This window comes from Marmota monax, unplaced genomic scaffold, assembly GCF_021218885.2.
Source record: "Marmota monax isolate L192 unplaced genomic scaffold, Marmota_monax_Labrador192_F-V1.1 WCK01_AAM20220418_F8-fsc00022, whole genome shotgun sequence".
In the NCBI taxonomy this organism is placed as follows: Eukaryota; Metazoa; Chordata; class Mammalia; order Rodentia; family Sciuridae; genus Marmota; species Marmota monax.
The window spans coordinates 3,947,497-3,964,900 of NW_026695215.1; the positions used below are offsets into that span (position 1 = coordinate 3,947,497).

General features: G+C 42.0%; 1 protein-coding gene across 4 annotated transcripts in view; it reads left to right on the plus strand.

Moving 5' to 3' along the window:
- The window catches only part of Mme (membrane metalloendopeptidase), a 123,008-nt gene extending 105,701 nt beyond the window's left edge, over positions 1-17,307 (plus strand). For all 4 annotated transcript variants that reach the window (XM_046431378.2, XM_046431377.2, XM_058574956.1 and 1 more), the window contains exons 18-23: positions 5,409-5,528; positions 6,875-7,008; positions 7,123-7,188; positions 9,758-9,853; positions 10,157-10,233; positions 15,894-17,307. In XM_046431378.2, the coding sequence (XP_046287334.1) occupies positions 5,409-5,528; positions 6,875-7,008; positions 7,123-7,188; positions 9,758-9,853; positions 10,157-10,233; positions 15,894-15,993 (593 nt within the window). In that variant the 3' untranslated portion in view covers positions 15,994-17,307. The remainder of the gene's footprint in view (positions 1-5,408; positions 5,529-6,874; positions 7,009-7,122; positions 7,189-9,757; positions 9,854-10,156; positions 10,234-15,893) is intronic.
- The last annotated feature ends 97 nt before the right edge of the window (positions 17,308-17,404 follow it).

The following is a 17,404-nucleotide window of genomic DNA, read 5'->3' on the forward strand; positions in this document are numbered from 1 at the left end:
GCTCCTGTGGATGATTTGTAATACCCAAACCCCAGAGCTGAGGCTGACTTTTTGGTTTATTGAATGTACTTCTTGAAAGTAGATGTATCTATGTGCCTTTCTTTTACTAGAATGGCAAAATTTAAATTAGTACAAATCACATTAAGGAGTTTTGGTTTTGTTACAGTGTTCCCATTTATAGCTAAACAGTTTATCTTGTTTCCAAGTGGTTTTTATTTAATTTCTAAATACTTTCTAAAAGTCCATTAAATATATATATCTCTAAAGTTATATTGACTTTCAGACTTCCTAAGCATCAACATGTTGAAATGGTTCAAGTTCAAGGAGCCAATTTTTTATAGATCAAGGTCTCCTGGTGATTATGCTAGCTCAAGTGGAAATGGTTCCAGTCTATGTCATCTTCCTTCCGAAAGCCTTGGAGAGTTCAGACAGTTAAAAGCTAAAGTGTATTAGGCTGAACCATTTGGAATTGTATTTACCTAACCACTTTTGACCAGAAAAGAAGAAATTACATTGATTATGCCTTTCCCATTTGCCTTTAAGCTTAGGAAGAGATACATTAGGAAGTTATCAAACATTTTTTTTCTAGTATTTTTATGGTTTCTATTTTTGGAAAAAAACTTGAATACATCTGGAATTTTCTTTGGCGGATGACATGAAAATGAATTATATAAAGTAATGAGAAAAGATTGTCTTTACATAACATAAAGATAATAAGTAAGACATGTATACTGAAGTTAAAATCAGTTGGCTCCAAGTCTGGGCTAATCTGTTTTCCAGATAGAGAAATGATTGGCAGACCTAGACCAAACCTGCTCAACAATCAACTACTTAGAATCCTGGCAGTCAGTCCTGTGGAATGTATTTCTAGAGAGACCTGTCAGGACTTTTCTTACAAATGCCTTTATCTCTGGAGGATCTTCTCTTTGAAGATCTTTCTTATAAGTGCCTTTGGGGATTGAACCCCTGGTGCATGCTAAGCACATGCTGTACCACTGAGCTGCATCCCTGGCCCCTGAAGACCTCCTTTCAATTATGTGCAGTCCTCCTGTCAGTGCAAGATCTAGTTCATACTACACTGCAACTCAGAGAGCAGAGATAACTTGCAGTGTAATCGCAAAGCAGGGTGAAGCAGCCATACCCTTATTTCTGCACTGGGGCAGAGCAATGAGCATAACCTCATTGCATTCCCACTCTGGGAGAACTCCAGAGCCTATCAGACCCAGGGGTGATTCATTCTCAAGGACAGGAGCCAGACAGACCCTGTAGGACCACTGTGGCTCGGCCAGGCCTTGGCCTTTCTCCAGAACCTGTTAGGACAGGAACCTGCATGATTGAATTACCCCAAGTCCCAGAGGCTCAAAATGGGTTCACTTCTGAGACTGCCTGTTCAGAGAGGAGCTGGGAATGTTCTCATTTTGAGTTTAGTATCTTCACACCAAATAAGCACACAAAGGAGAGAGAAGGCAAAGGTTGGGGGGGCAGGTGGCTAACATTTCACAGAGTATTCAGTTATCATCTGGAAAATCTAGAAATTGGCTTTAAATTCTTAATTCATAAGAAAGACCTTTTGAAAAATTTTCAAGATAAACTCCTCTGATGAAAATATGAATAAGAAACATTAAGCTCTTTTCCTGTGCTCGTCTGCTAATAACAGCAGTTCAGAGAAGGGGAAACTGTCAGTCAGGAGGGGATATCTTTGAGATGTGCACTTTTCTCTTTAATGATGCATTTAAATTTTCAAAGTGGGGAGTCTTGACTAAAAATGAGTGAAGGTTCATCTCCCCATCTTCCTCCTCAGTAAAAATGTGTGTGTGTGGATGCACACGTACACACCCACACACCTTCTGCCACAGCATCTTAATGGGTGTGATGTGATACCCATCTCAGAATCGATGCCAAGTGTGTGCCACATAAATGACCCCTGCCACACACATACCCCAAATTACACTGCATACAGTTCTCATGCAATGGGTTGTCTTACGTTGTTACGTTAGAAAGTGCTTGTTTTATTATCACAAAGGGAGTTAGTGACTCATATCAATAATTTCTACTTTTCCATTGACTCCTACCTTTGGTTAGAACTCATGCAAGTAGCCACATCCCAACTCGTAGGCACCCTACACTTCACATCAACACAGTTTCCAGGGCTAGAAAGCACACTGAGTATGTGGGATTCAGGGCTCCCCTTCCCAGCACACCTGCTTCCCAGAGCTCCGGAATCCTCCCACATCACGCCCTTAGGAAAGCTGCACGTGAATATTTTGTCAAGCATTTCTCTGTAAATTCCAGGCACTATTCAAGCATCATTCTGAATGTAAAAATCTGACTCAAGGAATTGATCAAGTCAAATGGAAAGTCCTAACACGGTGGTGTTCTCCTTTTTCATTAAAACTGAATCAAATTTTTACATCAATTCCTTTTTCAATTTCAGAAATGTCTGCGTTGTGTCATGTGTTCAGACCATGTGGCCCCTAATACTTGAATTAGATTTTCTAAAATGTCTTTTTTATTCTTAAGAGTATTGGTTTCAGGCTTAACAATTAAGTGTTTCCAAACATGTTATTCCATTTAATACAAAAAGAATGTTTAATCATTTTCCAACAACAAAATTACCTAGCCAGGCATATGCCTGTAATCCCAGCACTTAGGAGGCTGAGGCAGGAGGATCACAAGTTCAAAGCCAACCTCGGCAATTTAGCGAGGTTGGCTTTGAACTCCAAAAATGATTGGAGATATGGCCATCAGTGGTTAAGTGCCCCTGGGTTCAATCTCTGGTACAAAAAAAAGAAAAATTACTGAGTGCAAACTTGAATTTATAAGAAATATTCTAAAATTGAATTGCTTGCAGCCTTAAAAAAAAAAAAATAAACCAGAGAAGGTGCGAAGGCAGGGGTGATGGGACTGAGAAGAGGGTAGAGGAAACCCACTCATTTGTTTCATGGACCAGTGACTTATTTAATTAATTAACTTGTTGACAATCATGAACATTAAAAAATGCACAACTGAGCTATTGCTAATAAACAACAGTTGTGAAGTTCACGAGCAACAGCGATAAGACCAGCAGGGAAAATCCTCATTACAGGGATTTGGCTGACAGAGTAAAAGAGGAGGTCATAATTTGCAAAGTTGAACTTGGAGACTAGTATTTAATATGAGCCATAAAAATCTTATCTCTTGCCTGAAGAATGACATCGAAGGGTACAATTAAGTCAGCAGGATCTTTAGTTAATGTTTAGTCTTGAGAGCACATTTCATAAGAGCATTTTATATAATGGGTGGATTTTAATCAAAGTACATAGTGTGGGAGATAGTGTTCACTTTAAGTTAATAAAGTACTGCACATAATTTTTAGACTTTAAGCTAAAAATAATTTCTTGGCACTGTTTAGCTCAGGCAGCTACACGTGAGGTATAACTTTCATCAAAATTCTCCAAGGACAAAGTATTTTTTTTAATTATTTTGACATTTCAGTGTGATGGCAACTTCTCAATTTTTTGAAAGTTTGGGGAGCAATTAAATTGTTTAGGGTGTTTAAAAGTCTCCTCTACAAATAATTAATATTTGTCCCTGAAATCCATGCAAGGTTAGGTCATGTATAGCCTTCCTATAAGACAAAGAAACATTACTGCTCATGTGAACCAGCTCTTAAGTTTCTTATGGTCAGAGTCCCTCTCTTATACTCTTGATGGACCACAAAACAACAGCCCAGGGCTTTGCATATAACAGGTATTGCTGCTGAAGATTTTTTTTCAATTACAATTTTTTTTCAATTCCAGTTACTCAGTGGAGAGTAGAATTTTAAAGCATGAAAGACAAAAATAACAAAACTGTAAGCATTAATTTTAATTCATTTACAAGGTCAAAGATTAACCACTTCTAAATAGCATTGTCCCAAAGCAGTGATCTTTTTTGTTCAACAGGGGAAATATATTCCAAGGCAAGAGAATAAAGGCACCTTGTGAGTTTATTTTACAGCAGTGAAAGTGTCATTGGGCACTTTAATATAAGAGGGTCATAGAGAGAGTGATGCAGGAAGAGGAAGGACACAGAAGAGCAGGGGGTGATGACTGAGCCAGGACCAGGAAGAAGATGCAGTGTTCAGTTGCTGAGCATGGAGAGTCACCAGGGTGTCTCTGCAGCAGAGAATCCAAGACCAGGGCTGCACGTTAAGCCATACTTAGATTAAGAGGCTAGATTGAAATCAGGGCAGATCTCCATTGGGTAAGACAGGAAATGGAAAGACCAATCAGGAAATGAACAATTCTGAGGCTGACAGTAGTCAGACCACCAGAGATGAAGGGTGGACACTACTAGGAGGAAGGGAAGGTGCATCCCGGGGTGCTGCATCCCAGTGCAGAAGGTCAGCAAGTATGTGAGCTCGTCAACGTGGACTCCAGTTCTCTTACTGAGCTTTTCAGGACCACATCATTGTCCGTGTATTCACTTACTGCCGCAGTCCGGCTGCAGCAAAATAACCAGGGGGTGATGAACAACTTGTGTAGATTGATACAGCAGGAGTGGGAGCCGTTTATTGTAGGACCGGAGGGGTATATATACATTACACACAGCTTATCTTAATTAACATAAACTAGATACAGCAGTCAACCAATAAGGTATCTCCATACTTAATGGCTCACTGGTGTTACTTCACAAACCACTCCCCCTGGCAAAATGCCAGGCGCCATCCTGACTTGTTTACAGACCCTAACCACTTACCACGATGGCTCCTCCATCAGCACACTTCCCAGCTCCCTCTGTGCTCCTGGCACTGTTGTGTGGCGGTTCTGAGATGAGGAGCTTAAACACAGATGAGCCAGAAAGCCACAAACAGTGTGTGTTCAGTCACACGGATCTCTGGCTCCGAGGGCTGAAATTTGAGGGGGGGATTAGAGGGAAAGCAAGGACTCAACCATAAACAAAGAAGGATTATAGGTGCCTTAACGAAAGTAAAATAGGGTTATGTGATGGAGAGACACCTTTGAAGGAATGACTGTGGATTTCAGATGCTGTCATAGATGGATACATTTTTAGAGATAATGTCGGAAGAAGTGCAGCGTTATTGAGTAACTACTTCTTCCAAATTTTTACAAGGGGAAAAGGACCTTCTGAATGTAGATTATAAATTTCCCTGGTCCAGAACTCCTTACAGCAAAAAACAATCTTAAAAAGAGATCGTAAAGTAGATTGCCATGAATAAATCATAGATTATGGTGCCACTCCAGGCTGCTCTCTTTGTTGCTATCAGTAATAAAAGACTGGCATGTGTTTCTGTCACAGAAGATGTTTATATACATAACACTGGCAGAGTGGTAACACATTAGCAAGCAAAGGGACAGCCAGGCCCAGACCTGGTGTTGTGTGACAAATAAGGCCACAGTGACCTCCAACCAGCTTCTCTCTTCTAGTCTTCCCAGCGGGGATCCTGCAGCCCCCCTTCTTCAGTGCCCACCAGTCCAACTCGCTGAACTACGGGGGCATCGGCATGGTCATCGGACACGAAATCACCCATGGCTTCGATGACAATGGTAAAGCCTGGCTGGTATCCTCCTTTGGCTGAGATACATCCCCTTAAATCGGGTTAGAAGTTGTTATAACTTAGCAGTAGAACACTACACTTGTTCGTCAGTGTATCATCGCCCTAAGTTTGATTATATTCTCAGAGTTCCCTTTAAATTGTTGCTTAAGGAGATCACGAGATGCTGACTCGTGTGGGGATCGATGTGTGCTGGGTACTGGGAGAGTGAAGCACTGCTCACGTTGAGAAGAGACGGTGGCACTGGTCGGCACCAGCAGTGCTGTGGGTCTTCTTCCCTGGCTGCACAGTGATCCTAGAGGGCAGGGTCATGTCTTAAAAAGAGAAATAAAAGCTGAAGGCCTCTCCTAACCAGGTGCCCATAAGACTATTAAGCTGCCATCAGTTGGGGATGTTCTGTTTAAATCTTAAACCTACTACATGGATTAGACCTGTGCAAACAATAGACACTTACATGTTTATATGCTGCTCTAAATGGCAAAGTAGATTTAGAGTTTCAATGAAAGCTGGGAGAAACAGAGGTGCGTAAAGTGATAATTGAAATTATAACAGGATTATTTCACAAGTAGAAAAATAGTAGGAAGAGAACAACAGCAAAAAAATAAGCATTAACGTGACCCAAGGTTAGAGAGCCATAGAGAAGAAGGTGACAGGAGAGGTGCAGTCTTTAAAAAGCCGGGCTAAGCATCTGTTAACTCAGCCTTAGCAGATTGGTGCAAAAACAGCTTGCACTTTTCAAATGGAACACAAACAGAAGCACATGAAATGCTCGTGCACAGACACAAGCAAGGAACTGGTGGAGTTGGCGAGTAGGTTGAATAGTAAGGCTCTGAAGCCCTCTTCCTGTTTATAGATAAAAAGATGATAAAGTTCAGTATCAAACCACTTGGCATGTGGAAATGTGGTTAGAGCTCAGAAAAGGGAAAGATCAGTGTAGGTGAGGCTTGGCAGGAGAGCTCTGGAAGAAAGAGGAGACTGCTGGGTGTGCTCAAAGTAGAGGGAAGCCACAGGACCTGAGAGGGGCCTGGGAATGTGGCAGGTGCCAGAATAAAGAGCAACATAGTGAATACGACAGATTCATGCAGGTAAAGCCACCCAACAACACAAGCCGATTGAAGGGTGTTGGGTCTGTGGCCTCGTCTAGATACCGAGAGCCCAGGCACACAAGCGTGGCAGGCGCTGACAGTCTGGGCTTTGCCCACTCCATGGTTGAGAACAGAAACTTCTCTCCTCTGTCCAGCCCAGTGTTGTCCACAGAGCCGTGTTTCAGCCTCTGCAAGATAAAGATAAGCAACTTTTGCAATGAGTTTCCATTTGACTTAAATGAATGTGTTGCAGGCAGGAATTTTAACAAAGATGGCGATCTCATTGACTGGTGGACGCCACAGTCTGCACATAACTTCAAAGAGCTGTCCCAGTGCATGGTGCACCAGTACGGAAACTTCACCTGGGACCTGGCAGGCGGGCAGCACGTACGTCACTCGTCACTCGCATTCTTCAGAAGAGCCTCAGAGTGTTCACTCACTCATGAGTGAGCACTGGCGCTTTGCACCATCATCCTAATGGAGGATTTTTTTTTTTGACAGCTCAATGGACTTAATACACTGGGAGAAAACATTGCCGATAATGGAGGCATTGGCCAAGCCTACAGAGTGAGTGATGGTATTTTCTTTCACTCTAATGAGGAGGGGTGAATATTTATTATATTTAACCACTTATTTTAAGATCTTTGCAAAGACACATGTACTATGATCATTAGATGAGGAATGTAAGTTAGGAGCAAGGGGACCCTCACTGTGGCCAGCCACAGGTCAGTAGGGTTGATGTGACAGAGCTGAACGCCATGCTCCTGGGTTCCCAAAAGCCAAGGAGCCAAGGAAGCATGCTGCATCTCCAGTGCTGCAGTTAGGGCTGGCGTGGCTCTAGCACGTGGCCTTGCCGTTGGCCTAGCTGTCCCCAATACAGTATCCTGGGAGTCACAGCTGCCTTACGTTGCTCTTGCCTTTGACAGGTATTCCTTGAAAGCTCTGCCTTGGGTTGGGCACCAGTCTGGGTGCTGGAGAGACGGCAACACACCCTCCATGAAAGGTGTCATTTGATGATCTAAGAACTAAAGGACTGGCTAGGGACTGCCATGTGCACAGAGGACGCACATGGGGTTTTCACAAAAGGGTGGAGGAAGGGTGCCCGTGGAGGCAACGAGGAGGAGTGAGGGTGATTCTGAGTGCTTCCCCAATCCCAGGGGAGCACACGCAGGAGGGAGTGAGCAGAGTCCACCTGAGATGGCCAAAGGGGCCTAGAACCAGGCTTCTCAATGCCACGGGTAGATTGCGCATTCCTGGACTGGAGGAGTATGCAGAGTTATTTGTTCACATAGGAATGTCAGGTTAGAGGGCAGAAGGGAACCTTGGTGACTGTCAGGGCAATGTGCAGGGACAATGGAGGACCTGCAGTCAGCAGTGACCATGAATGATCAGAGTCCGAGGCTTGGAACAGCTGAAGGTCCCCAAGCAGGGAGTCCCTGTACCTTCCTGCTTTAGAATGCTGGCTGGTGTGTTTTCTGCCATCTGTTGGCTGGATGGCACACACCTTGCATTTTACCTCCTGGGGTGTGAACTGTTTCTTGTTTTTCTATAAATATCCTCAAGCTTTATTGTAGGGTAGAGTTAACTTCTGTAGAAATGTTTTGACCTTTGGTTTTGCTTTTACAACACGTTAAGTGACATTAGCAGAGTGCTCAGGCTGGGGACAGTCGGGAGCCCTGCTGTGAATCTCGCAGCTTCCCCTCTGTCCTGTGAGCGACAGGCACTCTCATCTCTCAGACTTTTGGGCCATCTTTCCTGGCTCTGAGTAGCTCTCACACATCTCAGATCTCTGCTTGGTGGAGCACTTCAGGGTGACCGTCTGCAACCTCTGTTGTCCTCTCTTTTCAGTATTTTACTCCTAGTGACTCCAGACTGTCAGCTGCCCCTCAGCTCAGTTCAGTTGAGTTTCCCCTCCCTGCATGTGGCCTGAACTCACCGGGCAGCGAGAGAGGGCAGCCATATGTACACTTTGTTCCTTTTCCATCTCTCAGGGACCATTTTCCTTTTTGCCTGATGCTCAGTGATATGCCAATCACCATTTCGTATCTTGTCTGTCATGTGATTATTTCAGCCCCTGCCACCCCACCTTGGCTGGAAGTGGGAGGCCTTCTCACTCTTGGCAGCCTCATGGTGATTCTAACATACAGCCAGACTGAGGATCCTTTGCTCTGAACTACAGTCCAAGTTTGGGTTGCTGGTCATTCCACAGAGATCCTCACCCAGTGCCAGGACACAATTACAATAATGAAGCAAATTACAGTTGTGCAAATAATTTATTATACTTCGAATACATGAGTTCTTTATATGAATGCGTTGCCCCTTGGCTAGATCGTGAGCTCCCTGAGAAGGAGTTTTCCCCACACCTAACCACGGAGTCTTCACCTAGAGGTTCAGAAACTCTGTGTTGATGGGGAACAGAAAGAAATGGAATGCATTGCCTAATTAATCACCTTCCTTTGTAAGAAAGAGAAAATGACACATCCCAGAAAGTTCGCTGTCAATCCCTTTTGAAATAAATTCAATAGAGAAAAACTGCAATTTTTTCACAATTGTCTATAAATCCTTATGGATTAAGAATATTTACTGACATTTAAATCACCTAAATTCCTTTCTCTTAACATAATTGAGATTTAGTCTATTTTGTCCTATCTTTGGGGAGCCAGAATGGTTGCTTAGATTCCCTAGATTCATAGGATCCTGGGCCTCCAAGGGGTTCGGAAGACTCCCTTGAGTTTTGGCAAGAAACATTCAAATGAGTCCAATGTGACTCTGTTTTGCCAAGAGTAGTAACCAAGCTAAACATAGCAAATGCAGATGAGTCCCTTGGCAATCCACCCACCCCCCGGCAGGGCCTCTAGAACCACACATGTGTACTTTTTTCCCCACTTATTTAAGTTACCCTCTAATTCAGCTGGTGTTTATTGATCATTACTCTTATCATTGCCTCTTGTCATTGTCCTTATAAGCAAATTCTAGCCTTCTTCATAATTTAGGAAATAGCTGTACATTGCCATATCTAAAAGGTATTGGGGTGATTTTGATATAAAAGGTAAACTACTTGTTTACATGGTATTTTGAATAGGTTTATATATAAATTTAGAAATTGTAAACATGTTTCTATATTACTATTGCCCAGGCCTATCAGAATTATGTTAAAAAGAATGGTGAAGAAAAGTTACTTCCTGGACTTGACCTGAATCACAGACAACTGTTCTTCTTGAACTTTGCCCAGGTATCGCCTCCTTCTTGACTGATAAACATGAAAACCTTTCTGAGTTGTGATTTCACAGTAAGTTAGACACTGCATGCTGAGTGGTCTTATTTTAATCACTCGTGGCAGGAAATCTGACTCCATCGACTCCCATTGTTTATGACAGATTGTCAGGTCATATTCGTGATGAATGATTGTTTCCCTGGTTGCCCTTCATTAAACATTACCCGAGGAGTCAGTAGCTGAGGGATGCAGAGATCACTTGGTTTTGCTTTCGCCCACCTTCCTGAGCACACTGCCTGCTTTTTCTGCTCCTGTCTCCAGGTGTGGTGTGGGATCTACAGACCAGAGTATGCCGTCAACTCCATTAAAACAGATGTGCACAGTCCAGGCAATTTCAGGTATGTGGGTGTGAGCTACAGTCTGGGTGACCCAAGGTTGGCGCCATTGTTTCTCTGTTTGGAATTTGGCTTTTTCCAACTCTGGTTCTATAAAACTTGGAAACCCCAATGCTTCTGTGTGTTTATGTCAAAGATGGGACTGATGGAACACCTCAGTGCAAGGTTTACATGAGCATTCTGGCCGCTCCCTTCTGCAGAATACACCTGTCCTCTGCTCAGTGCTTGATGAGTTCCAACAGAGATGTTGTCCCCAAACAGTGGCTCCATCTGAAGCTAGCAAAAGCACATATCTAAAAGGCTCTGAGTGGTTTAGGCCTGAAACAGTGACTTCCAGATTGCAAAGAAAGATTCTATATAACATAAAGGGAAATTTGTTACTAACCGAGGTTCTGCAGCCAGGAATAACCTTATCTCTAAAGCTCCAGGGGAGCACAGTGAAGCTCAGGTCCCAAACCATCCCATGAGGGATGCCAGGGAGAACTGCCCTACAGAGAGGAAGAGAGAGTAGAAGCTCAAGGCCTTTACCAGGTAGAATGTCTAAGAGGCCCACAGATGGGACTCCTAAGTCTCTATGTATTGTTTTAGGACTGAATTCTGACTGCTGTCCCCTTCCCATGGACCATAACACTTCATCACTCATTTGCTGATCAACACCACCTCCCAGGAAAAAAAAGGCAGGGGAATAAAAATCTGAAGATTTTATAGAGTTGTTGGAAAAGAGAGTTTGAGGACAGAAGGGAACTAATGAGCTAAATTTGAAAAACCCAGCCTAATATCTATGCAAACACCGTCTTTCACTGCTGAGGAAGTAGGTTCATTTATGACGTATTGAAGTGGCACATTTGAAGGTCAGAGACCTCACTTGGCATGTTCTAGTACCTTCTCTGTTGACGTCATCCCCTTAGGAGCTCTTTGGAAACCCATTTACTCACAGCCGTCACTGTACGCCTGCTTTCTGTATCATGTGAGCTACATCTAGTCCTGCTGATAAGTTACATCAAATGCTTTATAGGTACAAAGCAAAAAATGTTACTGGATCAATTCCCATTATGTTCTACCCGTGAAACTCTTAGTTTTAATTTTTAAAAGTTTTTATTTTCCTGTGGAAGTCTCAAATCCAATGTCGAGAATACCAGAGAACATTGGTAAACTCACACAAAGCACCGTACAGTCTAATCTGTCAAAGCTTTGCCCTGCGTGTCCTGTGAACTAAATCAGGGCTCCATAAAGACCCCAGTGGAGTGAAGCAATATGACTGTAATACTTGTGAATCTGCCATTCTCAGAGAGTGAGTTTAATTTTGCAATAGGTAGAGATTTGACTCTTAAGAATTAACATTTCTATCTGAACCACTGGGTAAAAATTTCCTTGTTTAAAAATGCATTTTCTACCTGCCCATCATAACCCTATTCCCTGAACCATATCTAACGCTTTGGTTTTGGTTTTTGGTTTTGTTTTGTTTTGGTTCTGTTTTTTATTTTTTTATTTTTTTGACAAGACAAACTGTTGTTGTGACCGTTAGTTATGCTCTTGTTGTTTATTAGGTGAGTGAGACCCTCAAAGTCTATGGTGGGTCTAGGACTGTTCATCCCTACACCCAGGGTGCACTTTCACATTGTCTCTGTATCAGGGTTTTGCTGCTTTTCCCTGGTACTAGCTATTCATCTCTGTGCCTCAGTTTCTTGACATTTAAAATAAGGATTAAATTACCATGAGAGTGGCAGAGGACTAATGTTAATGCGGGTGATGTGCTTATTACATGTACATATTTGAAAATTAGTATTAGGATTATTTTTAGACAAGAAGTCTGAACAGAATAAAAATTCTTAGGAAAAAGTTGTGGACTTGTGACATTCCCTATCAGCTCCAGGCAGGTGCTTTCTGTGGCTCATGAATTGAATTATGTCCTGCCTATTCCAGCACATCAGTGATAGCTGGTCCAGCAATACAGAGCTAAGTACGCTGTTTCCTACCCCCTATATTAAACTGAAAACAATATTTTAGTCAATACATGGAATTATTTGTATCTTTGATTTTCTTTTGGTCCTGGCTTCAAAGATGCCTCTTTGACTATTTTTCATTCATAATAAGAGAAGTGTATTTGTGTGTTTTGAAGGGTAAATGGAATGCCAACCTTTTGTCAAGGAAATTATTATTTTCTCTGGAGGTAAAGGGATTTCCTTGGCAAAAGGTTGAGGTTACATTTCGTTTTGGAAACAGGCTGCTTCCTGACTCTACAAAGTAAAACATATTTTTAACAGAACTTTAAAAACTAACAGACATTGGGTTGCTATTGAAAAATTGTGCTTGGTGGTGTATGTAAAAATATTTCCAAAATAGAGGGAGATTTGTAACCTTGTGCTTAAATAGCCAGACATTGAAAACAAAAGGCAAAATATACTTGATATAAAGATGAAATCTATAAAAGTGTATTCGTTAGGTCTAAACTAGAATTGTTTTATTCTTCTTAACTAAAGCCTTATGTATGTTAAAATAAAACCTCAAAATCTTTAGTGTTTTTAAAAAAATTTCCCTTGAATATGCTAGAAATTAAGTCCACAATTTAAATATTGGCTTCTTTTTGAAAATCTAGATTTGGCTAGTCATCCATAGGCACTTTGGGGAGTGATTATTTGTTATAATATTTACTACATAATATACAACAATGTTTCTAATGTTACTTAGATACAATATTTCTATTAAGGGATCTGTTAATTTTTAAAACAAATCTAAATAGACAAAATCATCTACATGCTCAAATTACTTAATATTATCTCCCACTCAGGAAAATGAAAGAGAACTTTATAGAAATAATACCACTAAAAAAACAACTCAGGTAATGTTTTTCACAGCTTAGTTTCCAATATTTTGGAAAGAATATTATTTGTAGTGTTTTGTGCAGATGTTTTCAAGTTATAGGGTTATTTTCTTCTTATAGTTTAGCATCCTTACACTAACTCCTCTTTAAAATGTTCACATTTCCTCCATTTACCTAAAATATTAACATTGGTTCCTGATATTTTATAAATATCAGGGTGGATCTTGGTGAGCTTTGTAAGATTCCTGTTAGCACCTATCAGACTTTAGCACCTACCTAAGAATCTCTGTTAGGCATTTATTTATTTTAGACTATACAGTGAACTGGGTGCACAGTGGCACACGCCTATAGTCCCAGTGGCTCAGGAGGCTGAGGTAGGAGGATTGTGAGTTCAAAACCAGCCTCAGCAACTTAGTGAGACCCTGTCTCTAGATAAAATATAAAAATGGGCTGGCGGTGTGGCTCAGTGGTTGAGTGCCCCTGGGTTCAATCCTGGTACCAAAAAAAAAAAAAAAATGAAGAAGAAAAGAAAAAAAGAGAGAGAGACTATACAGTGGAGCAAGTGCTCATCAGTGCGGCTCCATTTTGAAAGATGCATAACAAGTCATGTAGGCAGGCATAGTCAGGTATGTTATAGGTCAGAAAGTCCACTCTTGGTCACATAGATGCTCAACTCTACCTCTCTTAGATGTTTTTAATACAAGTGATTATTTGCCAAGGCAATAAACAGCAGCAGCACAACAAAGTATTTTATTTAATGAAGTAACAAGTCAAGTAAACCAAAGTTTTCATCTTCTGTTATTAGAAATGCCAACGCAGGAGCCACATAATTTTCATGTAGCATGAAATTCGTGTAATTGTTTTATGTAATATTAATGAAATTCAATCTCACTCTCAGAGAAAGGATTTGTTTATTCATACTGTGCCACTTTTCAAAATGGTTATGCATATCTTCCATCCAAAGATTTGATGTTATAAACACCAGACATTCATTAGAGACCCAGGAAAGTGAGTTAGGCCCTGGTATGCATCTAAGTGAAGTCTTCTGGTGGAGGGGAGACCAGAGCTGAGTGCTCAAGGTCAAGCGTTCCTGCCTCTCCAACTTCCCCTATGTTCCAAAGACGGTTGTGTCTTTAAGGTGTTTTTCTGTTTTTAATTTGAGACAAATGGGTTTGGGCATTGCAGCTAAAGTACTTGTTCCCGTGTGATGAATCTAAGATACTAGCCTTTGAAAAAAAACTTAATAAAACAAAAAGCAAAGTCCAGTTCTTCTTGTTCTTTCACAGGTTTGTGCTATCAGCTAGGGAGCTTGTCCAGTGGGAGGTACACCCAGGCCACCATTAGGATTTTCCCCTAGCCAGAGTCTAGAGCTTCCTAAATTGGGAGGCGGACTGGATCAATAGGCCAAAGCACCTCCATCCTGTAGAGTATGTGAGCCCAGCGCCCAAGAGACAGGAGCAGTGAAAATTCCTAGTTTCTAAGAATTTCGGAGTTAGGAAGTTCTGGGAGTACTGCCTTCCAGGATGCAAACTGCAGACTTCTCGTTGTATCCTCACCTGGTGGAAAAACTGAATTTATTCTTGAACATTTCAGATATAAGAAATGGGCACTTAAAAAAATAAATAAATAAGTCAAGCTCTCAGCCCCTGGCCTAAGCAAGGAGGTGGGAAATTAAGTCCCACTAGTGCACCGTGTCCCACTTTCTAGGGTTGCACAGGAGTTTACCACACAGGCCTGGGAATTGGGGACTTGCCTTCCCACCTGCCACAGTGGCTGCTGAGGCCCCCACAGCCTGAGGGCTCCACCTGAACCAGGTGGCTCCTCTCCCTTCCATGGTCATGGTCAAGGGCCTCCAGAGCCTCCACTCCAGAATCAGTGGAGGCCTGTCAGAGGCCTTTATCGTGCACCACCTTGTCACTGCCTTCCAGTCTGTGGAGCCTCTGTCATGTACCAGTGGATATCTGTGTGTGCAGAATGGATGTTGGGGCAGGCAGGGACTAGGCTGTGTGCGCGTGGAGAGCTCTGTCAATCAGGACGTTCCTGGTCTTCATCGCCCCAGCACCCCTGCCCCCAGCCCCCACCCCAGGGAGCATGTTGCTGGTCCAGGTGGATGAGGTGGGGCGGAGCTGGCTGGGCATGACACAGTCCCCTCCACATCCTTGTATTGACCCATCTCTTCCCTCCAGTGCTGCGCGGTGCCGATAGTGTGCTGGACACGGTTGTTTTCGCCCATTGGGAGCAGAGATAAGAAGACATGGGCATTTTTCCAGCCCTTTCCAGTTATTCAGGCTGAATCCAGTTTCTGATATTTAAGGAGTCCTTTTGGGAAAAAAATGAAAATAACAAAGACCTATTAAAAGCCTATTATATTTCAATGATTGTATGAGCCCTTTCACAATACAGTAAAAAATCCTGATTTCATTCTTCACCCAAACTTTTCTTACGAAACTACAATTGCAAATATGCATTGTTTGTTTATTTTGAAAACACAGAGCATTTATGGATGATTAATGCTCCATTACAAACTCAAGGTGCAGAAACTATTATTATATGCACTTTTAAAATGAGGAGACTGAGGTACAGAGAGGCCTAGTGACCCAGGTTCAAACCAAGCAGCCTGTCTCCAAAATCCATGCCTTTCACTAACTTCTGCTCCACAAACTCTCCATTGAAAAACTGTTAATGACAAGGAATCGACTCATTGTATTAGGTTTATTTTTCCTTTTAAATTTCAAATTCTATAATTACTGACTTGGCCTACAAAGAGAAATCCTGTAGGGCTGTCCACTGGTGTGGACATGAGTAGCCAATGCTAATGATGTCTTTTTTGTTTGTGTCAAAGGATTATTGGGACATTGCAGAACTCAGCAGAGTTTTCAGAAGCCTTTCATTGCCGCAAGAACTCCTACATGAACCCAGAGAAGAAATGCCGCGTCTGGTGATCTTCCCAAGAAGCAGCGCAGCTCTTGGCTGGACTCATCAACAGCATAGAAGACTGGAACATTCTAGCCAAGAGAACAGGGGCCTCTAGGTCACTGCAGTTACCTGGAGGGATTAACAGAGATGAGAACTTCACCATACCAATCAAATTAGGTTCTTCTGGAAAGGGTGTGGAGCAGGAGGGGTCCAAGGCCTGTCAAACCAATCGTGTCACCGTGTAAATACTGTTTCGTTTCTAAAGATGATCTTACCATTCATTTCTGTTTCTCCTGTGATCTGCCAGTTTTCTGTCCCTAGGAAACTTGACCACTTGAGCCAGACCAGGGTTTCTCATCAAAGAGAAAAAGAAGGGGTTCAATACAGTGGGCACCAAAAGCACGGCCACCACATGCTGGTTTAAAACACACGGCCAGTGCTCCTCTTTACCTTTATTTGCAATATTTATGCTCTTCAAAACTCTTCCAAAGAATTCTTATGCATTTGGGGGCCTTGGAATGGACATAGTTTTTCCATACATCAGTTATTCATTCAGCCTTCATTTTACTCTAAGCACTCTTAGGGCAAAACTGAATGCCCAAAACTGTTTTTGGTTATATCTGTCTTACTGATACAGAGATTCTTGGGGCCCCTGCAATTTTGTAAACAATTTCTTGCTCTCTCTGTCTCTCAACACTTGGTCTTTTTAAGGGATTTCTAGTAATGTATAAATAATAATTTTTATATTTAATTAATTACATTTACAACTGAGTAACTGTTATTATAGGTAATCATGGAATATTAAAGTTTCTCACCAAGATAAGCAGTTATGAACCAAGATCCGTAAAGTGATGTGCAAATGAAAATGTGAGACTTTAAAAATTTATAAGTGGATGGAAAGCTTTAAGCACAAACTTCAGGACAGAGATGCCACTGAACAGTGGTGTGGAGATGGATGATGCTTGTGGGTCACAAGCGGGATTTTCCAAAGCAAATCTGTCCCTGAGGGTGGCTGAGACAGAAGGGCAGAACTGCCCATGTACCTCTGCTCGGGTTTGTCATCTGATGGAGATACTTTGGTAATAAATTGAAGTTCGGAGCCCATTGCTCACAAGCCTGTGTGCGAGCCTCCTGGCTTCAGAATGCAAGGTGTGCTTCTGAGTGGCAGTGGGAAGCCTCCATGGGCCTGCTTCTGGAATTCATGTAGGTGGCACAGAATTTTGGAGAGGACACCTCTTCCCTATGGGGATCCATCTCTTGAGACTTTGTGCTCCTCTCTATTCCTGTCCTGTTGGCTATTTCAGCTCATTTCATTTACCTGATTAAAATTTTACAAAAGAGGTGCACTTCCAAAGTCCTTATTTTTCCAAATAAAAGGTGAAAATGAAAGAATCTACCCAAAATAAGGGTGTTGATTTTACTGCCTCTTGAAAAATG